Raw genomic sequence first — 25,634 nt, forward strand, 5'->3', positions numbered from 1 at the left:
ACAATTTTGATGGTGGTAAACCACTGGAGGTTAAAAACAGTGGTTTACCACCATCAAAACTGTGTGGACAGGTTCTTAAGTGAAAAAACACAAACACTTTCCCAAAAAGATTTTTACCTTACACAAAGTCATGGGTTAGGTGTAGGTAGATTATCATAGTCAGTGAAGAGAGGGTCAGTGTAAAGTAAACTTTAACTGCTCCAACAGTGGTAGGAGTGCAAGTGTGGTTGTGTATGTTTGAAAAAAAAAACAACTATCAAAGCAGAGGCTGAAAGTGGCCACCACCCACACTGGGGTACATGTGTGCATGAGGCTATGGTGATTTGTATTTGTTTTATTTGCAGGAAACCTCATAGACCAACGGCCACTCTATGTTTTCGGCAACTTGGCCACAGGCCCTTATTTGCAAGAAATAGGGCACCTAGCAGGGAAAACTATCCCTTCCACCAACTCAATTGGCACTTGGTGGGCAAAGGTCTTCTAGTGTGCAATTTTAGTGTTTCCCATTGGGTCTCCTTTTTCAAAAAAGGTGTGGTTGTGACCAAATTGTCACAAGCAGGAAGCAGCCATAGGTCTATGAGGTTTCCTGTTGGGTCACCCCAGTTAGATTAGCTCCAATTTTTACATTGGCCTTGGAAGGGGTAGTGGTATGAGATAGCTTAAAAGCTGTCTGTAATCACTGACAGCCACAGGAACAGACAACACTTTGCAGCCAGGAGGAAGGTAAAATGCCCACCATTTTAATCATCTGTGTTAACTAAGCCTTAAAGGGAATGTCCAAGCAAAATAAAAAAATGAGTTTCACTTACCTGGGGCTTCTACCAGTCCCATGCAGCCATCCTCTGCCCTCGTAGTCACTCACTGCTTCTCCAGTCCCCCCGCTGGCAGCTTGCCGACCTCGGAGGTCGGCGGGACGCATTGCGTACATTTTTACGCATTCCCGCTAGTGCAGGAACATTAACACATACATTTTTACGCATTACTGGTTCAATGTGTAAAAATTTACGCATTGAACCAGTAACGCATAAAAATGTATGTGTTAATGTTCCTGCACTAGCGGGAATGCATAAAAATGTACGGAATGCGGCCAGCCGACCTCCGAGGTCAGCAAGCTGCCAGCGGGGGACTGGAGCAGCAGTGAGTGACTACAAGGGCATAGGATGGCTGCATGGGGCTGGTAGAAGCCCCAGGTAAGTGAAACTCATTTTTTTTATTTTGCTTGAACCTTCCCTTTAATATGTTTAGGTTGTTTAAAACATTAATTAGTAGATATGGGCCTTACAACTGCCATCACGTTTTTAGTACAGACTTTCATGTCCTTGAGACCATCAGACGTTTTATTTGACTGAGGACCATTTCAATCTTAAAGACAGGAAGTAATGGAAAATCTCCGCAGTGGGGAAAGAGACAGTGCTACAAACCCGGAAACATTACTTTATTTTCTTTTGTGCAGTTGAGGTTAAAAGAATTGTTAACTTACTTCTGTTTACTCTATTCAGGTCAGATGCTGCAATACTGTACAATGATCGTTCTGTACTAGAAAACCATCATGTAAGTGCTGCCTATCGTATTATGCAAGAGGATGACATGAATATTTTAGCAAATTTATCCAAAGATGACTGGAGGTAAAGATACACACACACACACACACACACACACACACACACACACACACACACACACACACACACACACACACACACACACACACACACACACACACACACACACACACACACACACACACACACACACACACACACACACACACACACACACACACACACACACACACACACACACACACACACACACACACACACACACACACACTAATATTTAAGTGTGCACTATTTACCTGTAAGTTTCTTTACTGTTCTTCCCTGTTGGAGAGAGTGGTCGCCTGGAATGGAGGAGGCCTGGCATGAGGAGAAACAGTGTGTTTTGCTGAAGTGGCAGGGGTGATATCACATGATCCCTATAGATGAGGAGCACATATGTGAGAGAAGTTTTGAAGACTGAGCTGCCCCTGTTTGTTTTGGGAAGGGAGGGCAGGAGGGTCTTCCAGGAAGACAAACATCATGGCCTTATAATGTAAAATAGTAAAGTTAGCTATAGCCCATCAAATAGTTGTATTCCATTAAATACAACAGGGCGGGGTTTCACTGAAGCTATAAGCTATTGAAATATCAATTAAAAATCAATCAGGAAAGGCAGTCATATGTATTGATCCGGCATAAGGCTTACAATCTCCCGCCCTTCCTTGTCGCAGGGCCACAGTGGTTTTTGCCCTCTGGCCATTTTTAACCTTTTTGTTTTGTTTTTCTGTTCGGTTTCGCCATCTAACAGTCTCCTAGCGGCTCTGTCATTCAAGCGGGGATGCGCGTGCACCGGCGTGCGCGATCCCCTGCTAAACCCCGCCCCAGGACTTTACACCTTTCGGTGCGGTCCTGGGGCTGCCACCTTCCCGATGCCTATTGGCGTTAAGTGGCCGGGAAGAGGTTACCGTAAATAAAAATTCATTTTATTTTTTTAAAAGTGTATTACACGCAAACATGTTTAGCTTCACTCATTTCTACTACCAGAACAGTAAAAATTATATAAATGTTTTTAAGGGGCGGTTATTCATTGATATTATTATTTTCTGCATTCCAATTTACAGAGACTTGAGATCATTGGTCATTGAGATGGTTTTATCTACAGATATGTCTGCACACTTCCAGCAAATAAAAACTATGAGGAATACACTACAGCAGCCTGAAGGGTAAGCGGTTTGTCAGAGGGACTCTCCACTTTTTGTTCCTCCACAAGCTAATTTTTGACATGAAATGAAGTAAATCTCACACACATGGCCACAATTTCGGGAGCGTAACTTAAGGAGAGCAACACCTGCAAGCAGGGAAGGCAGCGGAGCCTAGAGCTGTGGGAGGCCCCAACTACTAACCTCCCCTTCCTCCAATACAGGGTCTTTTTGTAACTACCTGTTTTATGGGTGTGAAGATCCTGATGGCCACACTTGTTTTATGACCCCTGAGAGATGGGCCCCAAGACTATAAAGGGCACCAAGGGTAGACAAGGGAGGAGCTGTGATCATTGGGGGCCCCTTGATTTGTAGTGATGCCAATGTCACAACTGCCATTAAATTTGTTGTGTTCCCTCTGAGGATACTGCTTTCATGTCCGCTTGAATCACATATGGTCGGGGGAAATTGCATGACAGGAATTTTACTTGACAGGGACAAAGCCAAAAACAAATACCTTACAGAATTCCTTTCTTTCTTTCTTTGTCTTTTTTTTTTTGTGTATAATAGTTTTTATTCAAAAAAAGGTTTATAGTTTACAAACATATTAAGAATACACATATAGGCTTCAGCAGCATTCAAGAATCAACAACCATAAGAGAATATACAGTGGTGAGCAAAATACAAATAAACATACCTAATATGAAACATAAACCAATAAGGAGAGCTGAACTAACCACCCACTTTACAGCAGATATGCCGTCCGAGTTCTTGATAGTCTAACTCAGAAAAGTAATCTGTCCTTTGCAAGAATCATCACTTGGGAACCAACACGTAGAAAACCTTACTGAATTTCTAACCACTTTACATTTTTGTAACTTAGTCGCATATCTTATTACACTACTGTGGCCTAATGTGCTTGGGGTGAGGGAAGGGGAAAAGTAAGGGAGAGGCAGTAGGGAGCGTAAAAAACTAAGTTGAAAAGGAGCCTTAAATGAGACTAAAGGGGAAAAAGATTTGATGCGCTCCAGATACTCAGCTGCTTCCATCATATTCTGCAATGTTACAGTAGCAAATCTAGCACCATAACTCCCAACTGTCCCTCTTTTGGAGGAACAGTCCCTCTTTGGGAACCCAGTCCCTGTGTCCTTTTTTTTCTCATCTGTCCCTTTCAGGACTCATGTACAGATCAATGTAAATATATGTATTTTTTGTACTGAAAAATGTTTTTAATTGATGCCAGGGGCGTAACAATAGACCCTGCAAGGGATGCCTCCGCAGGGGGGCCCAGAAGCCACAGGGGGCCCATGGGGGGAAAAGTTTGAGAGGCTGACAGCTAAGGGCATGGAGTGAAAAAACGTATTCATCTCTCGCACCATTGTTATATTGACTTCATGTGTCCACCACACAAATAAGGACTCATACACACTTTGGAATTTGTACACTGTCCCTGCTCCCTAGGGTTCGTAAAAAACATCTGTCTCACACTGCAGCTAAGTTCTGATGTCTCTATGTACAACCTAAAAAACAAAAGAGTCACATTTTGAAAAAAAGTTGTAGACTTTTCCTTTTCAGTAATTACTTCAAAAGGATTCCTAGATTCTTATCACACACAGGGCTAATGACCTTGTGGCCTCTAATTACTTTTACAACACAGTGGAGTGGAGATTGATGTCTTGCTGCTTCATTGAGAGCTTCTTGTCTGTTGCTGCTTCATTGAGAGCTTGTTGTCTCAATGAATTCCAAGATCCCGTAATAACAGTATCAATCAGTGACATTGTGAATGTTTTGCCAAAGTTACAGTGAATGAATACTATATCTTCTGTTCAGCATGTCATTGTTGTTCCTCCATATAGCATGTGCGCTCATGTAGTAAAATAATACGGCTGTGTGTGTATGTATGTACTGGGAGCAGAGCTGCAACGAGGGACTTGTCAGCTGCAAGGGGCTGGAGGAAGCCCCGTGTAAGTAGATCTGGGGGTAGCATAGATTGCCTGATGTTTCCTTTAAGTCTAGGTGTTTTTATCTGCATGGGGAAAACACATTGGTCCTCAGTTTTCCTGTACAGAAAGCGAGGGGGTGGGGGGGCCCCATCCAAAGTTTCGCGGGGGGGCCCAGTGATGTCTAGTTACGCTCCTGATTGACGCTAAACAACATGCTTTAAATCGATATAACCAGTATAGAAAGGACCAGTTTTTTGATAAAACCTTTATGGTATGCATGACTATGGGTGTGCAGGGGGCGTGATTAGGGGTGTGGCAGGGGCGTGGCTTAAGTGTCCCTCTTTCTTAACTCAAAAAGTTGGGAGGAATGCAGCACCGCTGTAATAAATTCAGCAGCCATTAATTACATTGTGTGAGAAGTTTCCATCTGGATTAGGTAACAGCTCAGACATCCTTGTGGAGAAGCCTTGCTAAAATTATTATTTAACTTCATAAGCCAAAAAAATTACATAAATGTTAGCAACAGATAGTACCGTGCAAATATCAGTTACACGTGAAGGTCTTTCTCTCTCAGTACTGGTTATGGCAGCTCATTGTACTATTTAGCAGCAGACAAAGCAGACCTGACGTGCCCTTGTATATTTTCTTTCATTGCCAAATCCTCCCTTCACAGAATAATGCTACTGTGTTGTTTACCTGACAGAATTGACAAATCGAAAGCCATGTCCTTGATTCTTCACGCTGCAGACATCAGCCATCCAGCCAAAATATGGGACATGCATCAGAAGTGGACAGACTTACTGATGGAGGAGTTCTTCCGACAGGTGCTAGTTCAATATTCCATTCACAACATGATTATTCAGTGGAATAAGGAAGGTTGGGCTAACTATACAGTATGATTACAGACGGCCCCTACTTACAAACAGGTTCCATTCCGGGAGGTTGTTTGTAAGCCGGGTCATGGGAAACATTGATGAATAATTTAGTTTCAGACAATTCTGGATTTGGAAATTTGGCATAAATAATGTTTTGTTGTTGTTTTCAATGTGCTTTTAATTGGTTTAAAGCTACAACAGTTTATACAATACTGTGACATGCAACCAGGAATGTGGAGTCGGAGCCAAGGTTTCAGAACTTTTGGGTACCTGGAATTGTAGTCGGAGTGGTTTCATTATCTGAGGAGTCGGATGATTTTTGTACCAACTCACAGCTCTGGTAAGTATTAGACTAGGAGTCAGAGTCAAGTGGTCGGAGTCAAAGCAATTTTTGGTACCTGGAGTCAGTGATTTCATAAACAGAGGAGTCGGAGTCGGATGATTTTTGTACCAACTCCACAGCCCTGGTAAGTATTGGACTAAGGTGTCAGAGTTGAGGAGTCGGATGTCAGAGGAATTTTAGGTACCTGGATTCAATGTTTTTATAAACTGAGGAGTCAGAGTCGGATGATTTTTGTACCGACTCCACAGCCCTGCACAGAACAATAAAAATATGTCATAACAACAGTACTGTATATTTTGTACATGGAGACAACGTTTTTCGGATGTATTAAATGTTGAGGTTGTTTAACTTATAGCCGCTAATATTGCTGTGTGCAGAAAGTGTGTGGCAATATTACCGGAGCTCATGCCAGCAGAGTGGGTCATGTGAGCAATGCTGTGGTAATGTGTAATATTAAGGACTATTAGTGAATCAGCAGGGGTGTAGCAATAGGGGTTGCAGAGGTAGCGACCGCAAAAGGGCCCTCCCTCAACTATAGTATTAGCTCTCTATTGATCCTTTGCTCATAATAATCACTTCTATAGATACTTTGAATAGTGGGAATCATTAACAAACTGTTCCCCATCCCCTTCTTCTCTCTGACACTGTAGTTGCCATTGGCAGGTTTTGGTGCGCCGTATAAATTGTTGTGTATAGAGTGCATGGGGGCCACATTGTAAAACTTGCATTGGGGCCCACAGCTCCTTAGCTACACCACTGTGAATCAGCCTTGTTGTGACTTCAGTAGATTGTAAGTAGGGGACTGCCTGTACAATAGTTTTTGATGAACATGGAAATATTCTTTATAATGGACCGTTACTGATCCATATACTGCTCTGTTCAGTACATCCTCTAAAGTAAGCAATAATTGTGTAAAGCATTGCCTTCGTAAAGCCCAAATGAACTTTTTTTCTACTTATTGCTTATTGTGTGAAATATATAATCAAGCTCCAAAATGCAATCAATGAGCATCCAGCTCTTGGAATGTAGTTCCCAGTCCATTAGCAATACACCCTGCAAGGGATGCAGCCGCATGGGGGCCCAGAAGATACAGGGGGCCCTGTCATGAGAGACTGACAACTAAGGGCAAGGAGAGAAAACACTTTCTGCACTCTGCACAATTGTTCTAACGACTGCATCTACTCAGCCATTGATAACGAATCATACAAAGTTTTGTCGACAAAGATTTGTAGATAGTCCCTACTCAGTGTGCAGGGGGAGGGGGCTCCATCCAAGGTTTTGCAGGGGGCCCCAGTAATTTCTAGTTACGCCCCTGGTTCCCACACACACCTTTTGCAAAAATATTGACCAAAAATGCGTAGCCTCCACCACACCCAGTAGTTTGGGGCTTGCCAGAATGGACAGACCCAGCCAGATCTGTATGCACGTTAGGACACTTAATGACGCCCCCCCCCCCCCCCCCACACGCACACACCTCTCCAGATCCGCAACAAGAATCCAAGACACACTCTCCCTTTTCATCAGCAGTCAAGTGCAAGATATATCTTGAACCTATATATATCTTGCGCCTGACTGCTGAGGAAAAGGGTATCAATAGTGAAGAGGAGAGTGTGTCTGGCATTCTCGCTGTAGATTCAGAGGGGTTGGAGGGAAGGGGAGTTGGCATTAAGTGTCCCAAAATGCATGCAGACCTTACTGGGTCTATCCATTTGGCGAGTGCCAAACTATCGGGTGTGGTGGAGGTTAAGCCATATTCTTCAGTCCACAATTATACAATATAACTACATCACAAGATCTGAATGCTCATAGATTGCATTTTGAAACTTTGCTTTGACTTAAAGCTGTGAAGCGCCACCTTCTAACGGATTGTTTATTTCATTTTTATGAAGAAGGCAATACAGCTGAAAGTTTCATACATTTCTGTCATTTGTTACAGAATTCACTTTAAGGAATCCTTTCAAATGTTCTTTTATGCAGCTGAGAGTAGATACTGAAATGTTAGCAATGTATCATACCACTTTAAACATAATCATCTAGGGAAAAGATAGAAGAAGTAAGAATACTTGTAAATCAGGTGCAGAGAGTTAAGACCTTGCCTTGGTAAATAAAAAGCTAAGTAATGATCCAGCTCTCCAGCTGCAAAAAATCTAAAAAATTACTTGTAGGTGAAAAAGCTATAAAATGGCAACTCCATTCAGCACAAAAAAAAAAAAAGACAGGGCAAAGCTCTAATCGAACTTCCTCCTTTTTGTACATAATGGTTTTCGTTAGATCTCAAAGTTGCTGTTCATTTACCATTATATACAACAGAAGTGTTACGCTCTGTATTCTTGTCTACTCTTTGCATATCACAGAAGAGGTGTGTCCTGCTATCAATATCTATGATCTCATCTGATTGTGTTTACAAAATCTTCAGTTAAAGAACCCTGAGCACCAATATTTACAACAGGTATATTTTATTACAGGGAGACAAAGAGGCTGAATTAGGGCTTCCATTCTCTCCTCTCTGCGATAGAAAATCTACCCTGGTGGCGCAGTCGCAAATAGGTGAGCCACTCCTTCCTTCTTTGGACAGATGGGAAGAAAGTATTGCTGTTTTACACCTGAATGAAGTGAGCTGCAAATTACATTTTCTAAGCGCAGTAGCATTTAACAACCAACAATAATTGGCAAAAAAGTAATGGAGTATCTAAATTTTGATGTTACAGGAACCAGAAATGTTAATGATATGGGCAAATCAACTGACACATTTTTAGCTTGGCACTGACAACCAAGGATTGTTCAAATTAACTGAGTCATGAGACCAAAAGTGATTACTTGCCAAGGGTTAATATAGCATCAACCTAAAAATTAGATTATGTACTTAAAGTGTACCTGAAGTGAGAGTGATGTAGAGACTTCCATAATTTCCTTTTAAACAATATCAGTTGCCTGGCAGTCCTGTTCATCTTTTGGCATCATTAGTCCCACAACCCTGAAACAAGCATGTGGCTAATACAGTCATTTGGGGCACCGAATCTGTATGTTTGTTCAGGGTCTATGGCTAAAAGTATTAGAGACACATGATCGGGGGACAGCCAGGCAACTTGCATTGTTTAAAAGGAAATAAATATTTCAGCTTCCATATCATTCTCGCCTCAGGTTAATGATTCTTTAATCAGTTCATGGCAGAGAAGAATGGGAGGTGGGGTTAATAATAATTGTAACAAGCCAGCATGCTACAAACACCCTGCTCAGAAGAAGCATAGATCACAATATGGTGTGTTCTTCGGACTCCATGGTGTTGTTGCTCCCAATATTCTCTTAGACAACCTTTGAGGCTGTCACAGGGTAGCTGTATTAGATTACACACAGGTGCACTCTATTTAGTCATTAGAACTCATCAGGCAATGTCTATGGGCAACTGACTGCACTCAGACCAAAGGGGGCTGAATAATTACGCACACCCCACTTTGCAGTTACTTTTTTTTTTTTTTAAATGTTTGGAATCATGTATGATTTTCATTCCACTTCTCACATGTACACCACTTTGTATTGGTCTTTCACGTGGAATTCCAATAAAATTAATGCATGTTTGTGGCAGTAATATGACAAAATGTGGAAAACTTCAAGGGGGCCGAATACTTTTGCAAACCACTGTAACTTACTTTGGAAGAAAATTGCACCAGTTCTAGTGCTAAGCTGGTTACATTTGACCACAGCTAAGATGAGGAATTTCACTTTTTACATTAGCATGCTACTTCAGCTAGCCTAATGCTTCCCTAGCTCCCTTGCCTCACCTAACTTTAGCCTAACTTCTCCCTTGTGGCTAACCCTAACCTTCTCTGTCTTAAGGTGCCCATTAAGGGTACAATTTGTTTCATCAAATGCGATCTTTCGACGCAATTTGAACAATCATAACTAATCGAAAGTCAATTATTGATTGTTCCCATTAACGGAAAGATCTAAGAAGGTTTTACATTCTTAAATCTGATCATAAAATAGAACTTTCGGGTTGATAGTTTTTCCTTTTCCAATCGACCAAAGAATGGTATCACGTAAATTTATAATGAATGGAATTGCACTGGTTTTTCACAAACTTGCATGCGACGTTGGGTTGCGTTACAGCGCTGAAGCTCAACGCATGGTGTGAAACAGCAGACAGTACAGTTTTTACACTTCTGATGTCTTGCATATCGCACACACTGTGTGTTGCTGAAAATGCGATCAGCAACACACAACAAGTGGGGAAGGGGCCTAGCACTGAACTTTTACAGTACTTTTTATATCACAAGTTGAAATCCGTGGATATTTTGTATATTTATTTTACTGAAAATATCTTGCTATATATATTTTTTAGGGTTCATAGACTTCATAGTGGAGCCAACATTCACACTTCTAACGGACTCCACAGAAAGAATTGTTATTCCTCTTATAGAGGAAGCTGGAAAATCTGACCTTCCCATCTTTGAGAAATCCAGGTACCGTATGTCAAAATTAAATAACTTTTTTTTTTTTGTAATGGAGCAAACATTCTGTCAAATAGTTAATTAGCCCCATCCAGGAAGCAGAAGTTGGGATGAGCAAAACAAACCCGTTTAGCCAGCAGCTCACTTATTCAGTGATTGGCTAGCCCCAGCTTTCAAATCACAATCCTAGCTAATAAGGATGTTAGTGTTTTTATTTTTTTGCCTATCATTGTTTTATTTTTGATTTTTTTCAGCACAAAGGTTTTCCTTTTTTTTTTTTTTTTTCATGTACTCTTTCTTAGGCAGTCCTGACATCTAGTGGTAACCGGTTGTAATTACAATGTGCAGTTTTGAAACGTATTGGCTGTGAATACTTGAGTGAATTTAAATTTTGCTCCACTAGCTGTTTGTTCATTCTTGTTGATCTTTCTGGATCTCGTATAGTTTTTCTACTTTTTTTTTTTTATTTCACAAAATTAGATGTGGATTTTTTTTGCACTCATGGCGCCAATATATACGTTCAGCATTGATGCTTTTTTTATTTATGAACCAGTGATGTTTCAGATAAGATAAAAAGATAAAATCTCTTCTTCAGATCCAAGATGTAACGACTTGCAGATTGTTTAACAAGATGCTAAAACAAATTCTACTAATTAAATGAACTCATGTTACAGAAATGGACTGAGAAATGGAGATTGTAGAATCACAGGTTGTAGAAGGGGTTCTAACACCTATTTCTCTGCACAACTTACTAGTTCATAATCATAAGCAGGGCCAGCGCTTCCATAGGGGCAACCTGGGCAATTTCCCCAGGGCCCTTGAACGCTGCTGGGCCACCCAGGTCTACCCCAACTCAGGGCCGGATTTGTACTTTTTACCGCCCAAGGCCAACTATACCGTCTGTATGGTTGTTATCTCTGTGTGTCCCAATGAGAATTATCCTTACTCTCCATCATTGGATGCCACAGACAATAACTATTTTAGTAATATGCGTATAGATAAGTTATGTTTTCCTTAAGAACTTTTATGTTATGTTTGCCATCTCTTTAATGATGGACCCATTGTGTCACCATGAGAGTTAAGCTGATGTGTACCTGCAGGATAGAGCTTACAGGTCTTACATGGATGGCAAAAGTACAGGACAGAGAGTTCAAAGGGTAAATCTGTCCTTGTAGATAGGGATGGCTCCATAGAACAGCTTTACTGCCCCTCACTGAGCCGACCCTAAATTTCTGGTGCCCTAGGCCATGGCCTAGGTGGCCTTGCCAGAAATCCGGCCCTGCCCCAACTATATAGTGGTCCCCAGGGTCCCTGCACACTTTTTGGCAGCATAGCGACTCACCTGTCTTTGCTGGTGCACTCCACTGTTGTGTATTTTCGTCTTCATCCCCACTGGCTGCATCTTCTCAGTGACCTGGCCGCAGTATTTTATGATGTAACAACATGCATCGGGTTACGGAGGAGAGGCGCCCCTGTGAGGATGAAGATGGTGGTGCATGGAGTAATGGAAGAGCATGGCAGCCCGGACAGGTGAGTTGCTATGCTGCCGAAAACTGTGGGGGCCCTGGGGATCACTATATAGTTGAAGACCTGAGACATAAAGGGGCCTGGCAGCTGATTCGGGGGACCATAGAGGGATTTACCACAAATAAAGGGGCCTCTACACTAATGATGTTTATGGGGGGGTGGGGTTAATTTTGCCCCATGGCCCCATTTTCACTAGATAGAAACAGCCCTGATTATTAGTGAAGACCTGGCGCTTGATATTATAGCTTAAAGGGTAATGTATCAAAACTCTGCTATTAAAAAAAATAACTATAATGCCATTAGATTGTGCCTGCTACTGGTAATATATTAAACGTAACACTTATATCTACCAAACAATGCTTATTTAGTACATTGCTATGCTTTTTTTTAGTTTTTATCTACCTTTTAGTTCTTATTTTTCAGATGCACGTGCGACAATGTGGCATCAGAAGCAGTGATGATTGCTCTTGGCCCACCAATATATAAGACATAATGGGGTTAATTCACTATAACAAATAGCGTGTCTTATTAGAGTTAACATGCCTCATCAGCGTTAGAGTGTTTTATCAGAGTAGCATAGTGAGCGCTGTTGAACTTATGCCTGCTAAATGACGAGAGCTCCACTCGTTCTGCCGTAAGCCCCTGTGGGTCCAATCACTTTAACCACTTAAGGACTAGGGCTTAAACCCCCACACTCGGCTGTCATAGGCTTCAGCCTATGATAGCGGATCACTCCTGAGTGTCTCAGGGGGTCTTCAGTACAGTGCTGCCTTAGATTGCAGCGCTGTACCATGTAAATACAAAGTATGAAGAAAAAGTCCGCACACAGACTTGATGGAACAACCAGTGATCAGTTTAGTGTTCCGTCACATACATGTGCAATACGTGTCCAGCCTGCAGTCGATCGTTTCGGGCCACTAAGGGTACCCTTTGTCAAGGCAGGTAGCAGAAAGACAGTACCTTGTAAACAGATGGCATCGCCGTCTAACAGTCTCCTCGTGGCGATCGCTAGGAATGGCTAGCGGCCCTCGGAATGGCTACTGCACTCCCCCGTGCTCTCCGCTAGTCCACTCCCTGGGGCCCCTGCACGATGTGTAGCTGCATTGTATTAACTCACTTTTCCCAACAGGTACTTGGTCTTAAGGCCCACTGCCTGCCTCTTCTCCATTAGGCAAATGTTATGTGTAAATAACCTGCAACGGATCATGGAGAAAAGGCAGGCAGCGGGGATGAAGATAAAACATGGACAGAGCAGCACGCCGGCACAGGTGAGCTATTACAATGCAGCTACACCTTGTGTAGGAGCCCCGGGGACTCGGGAGCAGTCGGGGGAGACCACCTGGGGGGGAGGTCTTGCAGCTTGGAGGGACCTGGCATCGGTCGGGGGCCCTTTGCCTTAATGGCAGCGCCGGCGCTGGAAGTATTCTGCTGCAGGCTCAAGTTCACCAATAACAGATTATATTGCAACGTTTACTTGTATAGCTATAAAAAAAAGCTATAAAAACCTATTTATTTTGTAGTTTGAATAATACTGAAGCTGGACGTGGTACGGACACTCAAAGGAAACCTTGCGTTCGGACCTCGCAGACTGATGGAGGGTCAGTAACGGAATACTCTTTGGTAACTGTGGACTTACAAACATTCAAAAAGAATTTGGTTGAAATCATACAGCAGAACAAGGAACGATGGAAAGAACTGGCAGTACAAGGTATGACTGGGGGTACATTATCTGATGCCCAACAAATGGGGGTTGCAAAAGCGAAAACATATGCAGGTTAGGCAAGCTTCATAAAGACCCCAACCTCATTTTCATAGAAAAAAAACTGGGATGCTGTGTAAAATGTAAGTAAAAAGAATACAATGATTCACAAAAGATTGAAACTCTATATTTAAAGAAGAACTTAAAGGATTGAACTCTATTCCAATCAGTGGCTAATACCCCCTTTCCTACGATAAATCTTTACCTTTTCTCGAATAGGGGAATCCCTCATCAGGGATCTGTAGGGCTGATATTGTGGAGAAACCCCTTCCACAGTGTGATGTCATGACCATGGTCCTGACAGTTTGCTGTCTGTGAACCTCATTGCATTGTGGGAAATAATGTGCAAAATCTCCAGAATGTAAATCAGGAAGAGGAAAGATTTTACAATGGGCAAACACTGACTAAATAAATAATCTGTAAATAAATATTGTTAAAAAATAAGCAATTTTATTAATGTTGTTATTTTCACTTCACTACAGTTCCTCTTTAAAAAGTGAACCAAAGGTGGCCCGACAAAAATAAATAAATAAAGAGATTTTTACCTAGGTAGAGGGAAGCGTCTGGATAGTGCAGAGGCTTCCCCTCTCCTAATGCCCCCGCCATTGCCACTCACAGATCCTCTGAATATAAAAAGGAAGAGAACAGCACTAGTGTTGGGCGAACACCTGGATGTTCGGGTTCGGGTCCGTTCTGCCGAACATGGGCCAGATGTTCGGCATGTTCGGCCCGAACCCCGAACTCAATGGAAGTCAATGGGACCCCCGAACATGCCGCTTTTGGGGGCCCTATGGGGTCGCAGGCATAAGGGGGGAGCATGCCCCGATTGTGGGGGGGGGGTCGGAAATTCCCCCCACCCCCTCCGCTAGCGCTCCCCCCCTCTGCCCGCTTCCCCATAAAAAAAAGTTTGCGGAAAGTTAATAGTACCTGCTGTAAAGTTTGCGGAAAGTTAATAGTACCTGCTGTGGCTGGCTGGCAGTGACTACTAGGAGACGCGTTGAGGCCGGGCAGCGGGCGGTTCAGCGGTAGTACCCTTGTGGTACTTCCGCCCTTTCTCTGACCTCACGTCCTCTACGTGATGGCGCATACGAGGGTACGCGTGACGCGTAAGCTCTTTATTGATCACATGGGTTAACTGCTTTTTAACCCATGTGATCAATAAAGAGCTTATTTATATCGTGACGGTGCCTGCTCAAGTGGATTTCTTTAATTAAAGGGGTTCTTTTGGATAGTAAAAAGAAACAAAAACTGACACTTACCTGGGGCTTCTATCGGTCCCATGTAGCTGTTGTGTTCCACGCCGACCTCCTACGATCCACCGTTCCCCGCTGCCGGCACAGGTCAATCATTTGTCTAATACGACGAATAGTGCGCGCTCCCACTCGCGTCTCCGGGAGCTTACTGCGCAGACACAGTACGCAGTAAGCTCCCGGAGACGCGACCAGGAGCGAGCACGTGCGTGGCCACAGCCGCCAGTCGCGCTAGAGGAATAATTAGACCGGGACCGGCGGCGTGGAATGGAGGATTGTAGGAGGACGGTGCGGAACATGACAGCTACAGGGGCCTGATAGAAGCCCCAGGTAACTGTCTGTTTTTGTTTTTTTTTTACTATCCACAGAACCCCTTTAGGGGTTATTTGGACACATTTTCCCGTCCGGTCCAGGAAAAATGTGCCAAGTTGTGATTTTGCATTCTGTCTTGCATTCCGCGGCACACAGATCTGTGTACAATTCGTGTTTCTCACAAGTGGAAGCGGATCCGCTTCCTGTGTTTAAAGAGAAACTGAAGTGAAAAAAAAATGATATAATGATTTGTATGTGTAGTACAGCTAAGGAATAAAACATTAGAAGCAGAGTCTAATATTGTTTCCAGGACATGGAGAGTTAAGAAACTCCAGTTGTTATCTATGCAAATGAGGCATTGAGCTCCACGACTTTCAAAGTTGCAGAGAGCTCTGTCTTCTGAAGCTTGTTATCTCAAGTGTCTGGCACTGTATTTTCTTTTTCTCTGCAGAGAAGGGTTCAAAAGTTCACTTACCTACTATGTAGAATGGTTTAGAATGCTGAGTAGTGTGTAAACTGCAAATATTAGAGAATGATGCAATGTTATAAAAAAAAAAAAACAACACTATGTAACTGAAAATAAAATATGAGAATATTTTCTTTGCTATTAATGTTCTAGTAATTATCCATACTACACAACCAATTCATTATATCATAATTTTTTTTTCGCTCCAGTGTCTCTTTAACTACTTTCGCCTCCTGTACGTCCAGGAGGCCATGTGCACATGCGCGCGCTCCGGCGGCCGATCTCGCGCATGCACGCGCGCTCCTGGCCCGCGGTTCGTTAGCCAGGCAATCAGTGAATCGGGCTATGGTGCCCGATCACTGATTCCTCTTCCCCGCAGAAAAAGCGACAGCTTCTCTCGGAAGCTTCGCTTTTTCTGACTCTTATGTCTCCCTACGTCCCTCTAAGTGTACGTGTTACTTCTTGTGGCCAAAAAGTAAAACTACAGCTACATACAAAAAAAAATAAAACAAACATATATTTACATTTAAAAAAATTACTTTTTACATCCCACCCTCCCAAAAATACCCAAATAAAATGTATAATAATAATTAAAAAAAACATTACAATAATAAATAAAAAAAACACATAAATATTTACCTAAGGGTCTAAACTTTTTAAATATCTATGTAAAGATGAAATATTTCTATTTATTTTTTATTAAAAGCTTGTAAATAGTGATGGATGCAAAACGGAAAAAATGCACTTTTATTTCCAAATAAAATATTGTCGCCATACATTGTGATAGGGACATAATTTAAATGGTGTTATAACCGGGACCAATGGGCAAATACAATACATGGGTTTTAATTATGGAGGCATGTATTATTTTAAAACTATAATGGCTGAAAACTGAGAAATAATGATTTTTTCCGTTTTTTTTCTTATTCTTCCTGTTAAAATGCATTTACAGTAAAGTGGCTCTTAGCAAAATGCTATAGCAGCATAGAGGGTGGTATAGCGACTGGGAACGCGGAAAATCACTCGCATTCCCAGCCTGTCGGTGGCTGTCGCCGAACCCGGAAGTAGCCGCCGGTGGGGACAGGACAATCGGAGCGGGGCTGCGAGCAGAGCCGGGACAAGGTCCTCCAGCACCCAAGGCTGAGACACCAAAGTGCGCCCCTCCATCCCTGCCTCCCCAGCCGTCACACCCTGATTGCTATTAGACTAAGAGGCCCCCATGGGCCCACAACCTCCCCAACACCTTAATATCTAGTTATCTGGCTTGCAGTCACTGCCATGTATCCCCTTTTCTTATTTCTTTCTGCTTCAAACACAATTAGGAATGACAGCTGAATGAATTCTGCGCCCCCTCCTACACTGCGCCCTGAGGCTGGAGCCTCTCCAGCCTATGCCTCGGCCCGGCCCTGGCTGCGAGGGCACCATCCAGCTTCAGGGGGCTGAGGGATGCCCCGGGTGAGTAAATATTTTTTTTTAGACTTAAGTATTCCTTTAAAGCACTCTAGGCAAAAATTGAGTACACAATTCAAAATATATTTGCACTTTCTTCAAATTAAATTCTTAAACTGGGACCTTTAGACTATCTGTAATACAAAAATATACATAATGAAATATACAAGATAGAAATGAACATTATAGAGAAACAGAACGGTCACAGAAAATGCAATGGTTGTCATGAATATAACAGTTTCAATCAATTTTTATGTTATGAATGTGACACTGAAGCGACAAAAAAAACTTGCGATATAATAAATTGTATGTGTAGTAGGGATAATTCACAGAACATTAGTAGCAAAGAAAAGAGTCTCATATTTTTATTTTCAGCTATATAGTTTTTTTATATATAGCATTGCATCATTCTCTTATATTTGCAATTTACAAACAACACTCTGTATTTTAAACTATGAAACAGGGCAGAGCTAATGACCCTTTGAACTTTCCTGCGGTAAAACCTAGAACAAGTAAGAAACAGTGAGAGACAGGTTGAGATAAGTGCTTCAGAAAACAGCATTGTAGCTGACCAAGCTTGGTCGGAGAGCTCAGGGAAGCTCTTTTGCATAGATAACAAATGAAGTTTCTTAACTCTTCCTGTACTGGAAACAATATGAGACTCATACCTTTGCTACTAATGTTCTATTTCTTAGCTGTACTACACAAGAAAATCATTATAACATAGGTTTATTTCACTTCAGATTCCCTTTAAAAAATTAAGTTAGTCAGCTGGATGATTGACTTGATGGATGCCAGTCCATAGGCAAACGCAGGGGGGGGGGAGGGGATTACAGCTGCCCAGAATTCCCGCCTCAGTCAAGGGCTGGTGTAGTGTCTGGGGACAGGCACAGGTTGAGACACCAGAATATTTGCAGGTATCCTGCAGCTCTCAGCACTACCCCCTTGGGGAACTTAACAGAGTCAGGTATGAGCACAGCCCTGTGCCTTGCTGTGTGAATGCTTCACTTTCCCCTTAATTCGCAATGTTGCCTGTCCTCATTATTATCTGTATCCAAACTACTCCTGATTGATTTCGTTGTCGATCGGGAGCAGATCGGACACTTAGGATATAATTGTCAGATCCTGTCAGTCGGACAGGAAATTGCATGATGTGTACCCAGCATGATGTCCTACCATATTATTATATTGTGCGGGGCTGAGGGAGACCTTTCAGGAATCCCCTCCTTGAAAATCCTGGGTTTGCCCCTACAGTCCCTTACAATTTGAGTGATTATTAACAATCTGCAAAGTAGAAGTAGCAGTGCAAACGTTTCTTAATCAGTCACTGGTTAAAGCACACCTGCATTAATCTAAAAAGTTGCAAACCCCATATTGGCCTCGATTCATAAAAGTGAGTGTGGTAGTTCAGAGAAGGGTGGGAAATTACCGCTAGCGGTAAATGAGGGTTTTGCAGTGAATTCATAAAACAAATTCTGAGTGCGAGGTGATTGCGGTAGCAGTCAGTAAGTATTCAGTTAGACCCCGTTCACATCACAAACGCGGATGGCCACGCATGCGGAACGCAACGCATGCGAATGCACGCTATCCGCGTTTGTGTGCGTTGCGTGGCTGATCCCATCACTGAAAAGTGAATGGGACAGCCACACGTTTTTACAAAAAATGCGTGCAGCATGCGTTTCCGGACCGCACAGGTCCGGAACGCATGCAGTGTGAACATCAGACATTGCACTCTATGCAATGTCTGATGTCGTGCGTGTCGGCTACCTGCACGCATTTCCAAAACGCGGCTGGAAACGCATGCAGTGTGAACGGGGCCTAAGTGTGCGGTATGGTGCGGAAAGCTCTCGGTATAATTTGCTGAGTGCAGTAGTTTGCCGCTGTTTTCCTAATGCAGTTTTAGACGCACGTGACTTATTAATTATAATATATATATATATATATATATATATATATATATATATATATATATATATATATATATATATATATATATATATATTTATTCATCTAACTCTGTACAATTTCTAAAAACCTGGGTAATATTACAACCACCCTTCCTCCTCTGTATCCTTAAACATTTCATAACATTAAGTTGAAAGGGCTCCATTTGTCACCTAAAATGCTACTGAGTAGAACAAACTCACCAGGTCTTTGTTGGCGATAACAATACGTTATTTATCACTTCCTCACTCCCCCTTTTTTTTCATGAATTCACTTGATTCAGTTTACCGACACAAACAACGTTTTCATTAGCGCACTATTACCGCATGCGGTAAAACATGCGTAAAAACAGGCGTAAAACTTTATGAATCCACTATCAACAACATACCATGCGGTAATTTACCGCTTTGGCAATAACACATGCGGTAATCGTTTATGCATGCGGATCTATGGGGGACAAGTGGAGGCAGCGGAAACGTAATGTATAACCTGCACTGGGCACCGGGAAGGGATTATTAACATTAGGGGGGACAGTGCCGGGGGTTTCGTCGCGTTCGTTGATTTTCCCGAAATTGCACGCTGTTAATGCCACGCACCCGCTCGAGCAAGTCAGCCCAACATCTTGCAGCATGCGCGATCAACTTATGCGACCAATTTAGTCCTAAAATTGGTCGCATTGTCTTTCAGGCATGCACTTGGCTGCACCGATTTTCATCCGATTCAATTACAGTAATTGAATTGAATGGTTGATTGGCAGCCAAGTTGCCTGATGTATGGCTACCGAAACAGGCTTAACTGGGTCTGGATGAATTTTACTATGCTAAAGCCTGGTATAGACTTATGATTTATGTCAGTTATGATTGGCCAATCTTCGACCACTTTTACCACCTCTGTGGTTTGAGGGCTAGCAGATTTTGAATACTATGAGTAGATTGTGTCGGTAAACTCTCATATCGCATGAAAGTGGTAAAATTGGTCAGAGATTGGCCAGTCATAATTGAAAGTGTGCAGCAACTGAAAGTGTGTACCGGGCTTTAATCATTGTTCTAACCTATGTAAAATCTGCCTCAACTGGGGATTTTTTTTTATACCTATTTGTGTGTGTGTCCATAGAAAACATTGACTTTATTACGATGTTTGTGTACAATGCCTTATGAGATTTTTCCATGACAGCTCACATAGCAGCCATAAAATGGCCATGCCTGAGAACAGATATTCCAATGATTAAACCCATAAGTGAGTTCACATTCAGCAAACATAACAACATCAATAAACTATATGATGACCATAAAACCTCAGGAAGCACTAAGGACTCCAACTGCACACACCCTGCCTCAGTGACCAGGATGTGATTGCAGTTTATATTAAATATGACAGCAATCAATACCGTGTCTGTATGATTACACTTATAGACTGCACCTTGTCTATGGCTGGGGTCAGGATCTCTTTTCTCAAAAAAGTAAGCATAGAAATATTAAAGGAATACTGTATGCGGGTCGGGGGAAAATTAGTTGAACTTACCCGGGGCTTCTCATGGTCCCCCGCAGGCATCCTGTGCCCGCGCAGCCACTCACCGATGCTCCGGCCCCGCCTCTGGTTCACTTCTGGAATTTCTGACTTTAAAGAGACTCCGTAACAAAAATTGCATCCTGTTTTTTATCATCCTACTAGTTCCAAAAGCTATTCTAATGTGTTCTGCTTTACTGCAGCACTTTCTGCTATCACTATCTCTGTAATAAATCAATGTATTTTTCCCCTGTCAGACTTGTCGGCCTGTGTCTGGAAGACTGCCAAGTTCTTCAGTGTTGTGGTTCTGCTATGAACTCACCTTTCCAGGCCCCTTTATGCACACTGCCTGTGTATTATTTAGATTAGAGCAGCTTCTCTCTTCTCTCTTATCTTTTACAAGCTGGATAAATCGTCCTCTGAGCTGGCTGGGCTTTCACATACTGAAGAATTACAGACAAGGGCAAAGCTATTTGCAGGAGAAAAACAAGCAGCCTGAAACTTCAGTGCATGAGAACTGCAGGGAGAAAGAAACAAACAATGATCTCTTGAGATTCAAAAGGAAGGGTGTATACAGCCTGATTGTGTATGGATGTATTTTCTATGTGTGGACATACTGTACATCAACCTACTTCCTGTTTTGGTGGCCATTTTGTTTGTTTATAAACAAACTTTTTAAAACTGTTTTTAACCACTTTTAATGTGGCGAGGAGCGGCAAAATTGTGTCAGAGGGTAATAGGAGATGTCCCCTAACGCACTGGTATGTTTACTTTTGTGCGATTTTAACAATACAGATTCTCTTTAAAGGAAACCAGAGAGGAACGCTCGTTAAAAACAGAAAAAGCTTTTATACATACCTGGAGCTTCTTCCAGCCCCATACACACGGATCGCTCCCACGCCGCCGTCCACCGCTTCCTGTATCGGCGGTACAGGGTCCCGTCACTTCCGGCGGATGCAGCCAATTGTCAGCATCACAGGGGTTCCCTCCATACCCGTACGCATGCGGCTGCGCAGTATGCAGCCTCACGGGTACTTATATGGAGGGAGCCCCCTGTGATGCGGACAATTGGCCGCGTCTGCCGCCCGACTGGCGGTAAATAATGACGGCGGCGTGGGAGCGATCCGTGCGTATGGGGCTGGAGGAAGCACCAGGTATGTATAACAGCTTTCCCCCAACATCTCTGGTTCCCTTTAAGGTCTGAAAACAACTGCGCCTGCGTTGCCGTGTCCTCGCTCCCGCTGACATCACCAGGAGCGTACTGCACAGGCACAGACCGTACTGGGCCTGTACAATACGCTCCTGGTGACGTCAGCGGGAGCGAGGACACAGCCCTCCCCTTGTACTCCCTGGCCAAGCATCCTTTTTCAGACTAATTTATATAACACTAATAACTTTGTGGTGTTATAAAAATAAATAACCTATCGTACAAACATTGGATACACAATGGCAGTAAAGATAAACCATTGTATAGCACATCTTGTAAAATGTACAGCCATAGAGGGGACAACTTGCAGATGCAGGGATATTGAGGTGAAAGAGGGAAGAGAGCTTTGCCCATACAAGCTCACCCAAATTCTACTCGTTATTAAAGAGGAACTCCAATGAAAACAATGTATTAAAAAAAAGTGCTTCATTTTTTACAATAATTATGTATAAATGATTTAGTTTGCCCATTGAAAAATCTTTCCTCTCCCTGATTTACATTCTGACAATTATCACATGGTGATCCAATGTATAAGAAGAAATTAGTGCACAGGACTGTGGCTAGACAGCTTGAGTGCAACTCCCCAGGGATACTCACTGCACTTAAAAAGAAGAGAAAGCGGTCGTGCACATCAGGCTAAAACGTAGCTTTTATTCGAGAGCCATTAAAAGTATTCCATAGGCAAAATCAACATGTAGAGAGGTGCAGGCAGAGAGAAGGTCAACAGCCGTTTCGCGCCTATAAAGCGTGGCGCGTCATCAGGACCCTTCTCTTCATTTAAATTATTACATGGTGACATTTTTACTGCTGGCAGGTGATATCACTGGAAGTAGCTGCAGCTTGCTTTTTTGGCAGTTGGAAACGGCTGTAAACAGTTATTTCCCACAATGCAACAAGGTTCACAGACAGGAAACTGCCAGGACCATGGTCCTCATAGTTTCCTGTGGGAGGGGGTTCACTACAATGTCAGCCATGCAGAGCCCCCTGATGATCCATTTGCGAAAAGGAATAGATTTCTCATGTAAAAGGGAGTATCAGCTACTGATTGGGATGAAGTTAAATTCTTGGTTACGGGTTCTCTTTAAGATCTCAAGGTCATGAGGAAAGTCAGGCTCTGGTATGCACTGTTCACCCTCCCACAACAATGCAATGTTCTATATGACAACAAATAAATAAAAATCTGCTCAATCTATGTTTAAAGACCAGGGAAGAAGTAAAAGGGGAGGAGGAGTTCCTAGCACAATTTAAATGGATTTTCTACTTCACCCACTAGAAAAGAAGTATTACCTATAGCTATAAAACCTGAGATCCCATTGTCACTTGTCACTTCTTTGGACATCCATGGAAAGCTGCAAGGACTAATTATTTTTTTAATTTAACCCTTCAGCAGCCAATTTATTTAGAGGTTTGCAAGTGCTCCAGGCCAATTTATTTCAGCACTTTTTTATTTCTTCTTTGTTACATTTCCTTGCTTCTGATTTGTACTGCCGTAATGTGTATTTATGGCTACTTGTCACTAGGGGGCAGTGTGAGACAATAACAGGAGTTCTGCTTTCAGTTTCTATATTTTCTGCTAGTAAAGAGAGATCAAAGTATTCCAAGAATTTAAGAATTTACAGCACAACAAATTCTGCCAACGGAGGTCAAAAGCAGTGCCCTTATCTCAAACAAAATAACGCTATTGAAGCTGCTAATGGGTTAAAGAGGATCTGTAGTGAAAATATCTTAATAAATAAAATTGCTTACTGGGGTCAAAGGCAATACCCTACAAATACAAACTGAGGAATTGCACCTTATTCTTTTGGGACTTCGTAAATAATGTTTACAGCATACAAGTTATATACTTTGGGTGTGCTTGCCATTTTAATATCAACAACCAGTGCTCAGCAATTTGTAAATTATGCCATTTCAAAAAATTGGCAACCAACCAGCTTCTGTTTTCTAAATGTGAGTATCGGTTTGGTGGTGCCCAAGCAGAATAAAACAAGTTAAAATTTAAAAAGGAGTGTTGGTAGAGCAGTTCGTAAATTGTTGAATGTGACTGAAATGCGTGCTGTGTGGTACTTTGTTAAAAGTTTAATTAAGCCTATATTGGTCATTTATTACACTCCTTTAAATTTTAATTCCTTATGCACTTTTTGGGCACCTTTAAATGTAGGCCCTAGTTTTATCCATTTTGGAGTTTCTTAGTTTTAGCTGTCTTGGGGCAGCCACCTGGGCTGGGATCTCTAGCAAGGCCTGATCACCCAAACTGGAGACAAGATAATCTCTCCACCAGCTTTTACAGTGGTTGAATTAGGGCCTGAGCCCACTGACGCAGTTGTAACGTTTCTGTCCGCTGTTCAGCATTTGTAACATGGATGTGCAACTGAAAAGCGGACACAACTGCATCAGTGTGTCAGATGACCCAATTTTCTGAATATCGATTACATATATTTACTTGGAATTAATTACACCTCATGCTAATCTTAGTGCTCCCCAGTCCATTTCTTACTTTCCCTTTACTTTTCTCTTCTTCCACATTCCCCGTCGTAAAGAGCCGTAAAGTGCGTCCGCATGACGCGTTTTGCGTCATGCGGACGCGCTTTACGGCTCTTTGCGATGAGGAATGTGGAAGAAGAGGACGCTTTGCCGGAGGATGACTGGCAGTCGGCCGAAAACGAAACTTAGCCGCGGAGGGAGACCGGAGGGCACCGAAGGACCAGCGCGGGCACAGGACGGCTGCAGGAAGCTTGGGAAAGCCCAGGTAGGGTGATTTTTTTTCCTCCACAGTTAAGGTTCCCTTTAAAGTCCTTTAGACCGATATTTGACCTTATCTCCTCTGTTGTAATGCCTTGCCCACAAACCCCTCCCTACATCCCTCCTCTCAGGGTATAGCAATCAGCAAGTTTCTCTCCAAACACAGACTACAGTCATGTTGCCTGTAAGTCATCAGACTTGGCTGCTGATGGGCCCAAAGCCCGTCACCTCCTTCCTAGTAAATGAGTCTACGCTTCAACAGACTAAAGTGCAAAGGTTTTATCCATAACAATACATACCAATGATCTCCGATCACATTTCAGCTCAGCCCATAAACAAAAGATATATCACTGATATAATTCCCATTCAAACATAAAGGAGAAACTATAAAAGTAACATATGGCACTATAATTAGCCTGATTAGACATGCACATCCTAGAATTTAAGCAGAAGGGGAGACAGTAACGAGAAACCATCAATGCTACGAGGCCAGGCTGGAAAAGTGCAAATCTCTTTGAAGAGACTCTTTGGCATTTAAACTTATAGGCTAATGTGGTCTGCTGCAATTATCAAGGAGACAAAAAGCCATCTACAGTCCATTAGTGCTTGAGGAATACTCACTGATATGATTGATAAGGAGTCAGGTTACCTCTTACCTTCTGTGAGCCGAATTCTATTGCTGAATCAAAGGGAAATATATTTTACTCAGACGTAAAGCTCTGACCAAGAGTGGAAAATAGCACTGACGTCATGGCCATTTTTAGTTCTGGGCTGTTGCAAATGATGTGATCTGAAAATGATTGTTTGATTTTTTTAGGAAGAGAGTGAATTGAGATGTTAAATGGAAAATTGCTAAAAATAAATAAATAAGCAATCCGGGGAACGGAGTTTCATTAATAAAGGAAGATAATGACAGCGGTTTCTACTGAAATGAATGTGGGCTGTAGAACGTTAATGTTTCGCGCACCAAGCACACAGTCTAATTACCCAGAGATGATGGCTTCACTTAGCTTTGATTCAAGACGTGCTGTATATTAGAACCTCAATTTCTTCCTCAGTTTCTCGGAAACTACTGAATGGGTTTGGAAATATTCAAGTATGTAGTCTTAGCCTTATTATACACAAT

At 42.4% G+C, this 25,634-nt stretch overlaps 1 protein-coding gene across 2 annotated transcripts in view; it reads left to right on the top strand.

Moving 5' to 3' along the window:
- Positions 1 to 25,634, top strand: part of PDE1A (phosphodiesterase 1A) — a 355,852-nt gene that overhangs the window by 325,365 nt on the left and 4,853 nt on the right. For both annotated transcript variants that reach the window (XM_068246998.1, XM_068246999.1), the window contains exons 8-13: positions 1,500 to 1,625; positions 2,663 to 2,764; positions 5,387 to 5,507; positions 8,367 to 8,448; positions 10,241 to 10,361; positions 13,397 to 13,584. In XM_068246998.1, the coding sequence (XP_068103099.1) occupies positions 1,500 to 1,625; positions 2,663 to 2,764; positions 5,387 to 5,507; positions 8,367 to 8,448; positions 10,241 to 10,361; positions 13,397 to 13,584 (740 nt within the window). The remainder of the gene's footprint in view (positions 1 to 1,499; positions 1,626 to 2,662; positions 2,765 to 5,386; positions 5,508 to 8,366; positions 8,449 to 10,240; positions 10,362 to 13,396; positions 13,585 to 25,634) is intronic.

Source organism: Hyperolius riggenbachi, chromosome 7, assembly GCF_040937935.1.
Source record: "Hyperolius riggenbachi isolate aHypRig1 chromosome 7, aHypRig1.pri, whole genome shotgun sequence".
Lineage (NCBI taxonomy): Eukaryota > Metazoa > Chordata > Amphibia > Anura > Hyperoliidae > Hyperolius > Hyperolius riggenbachi.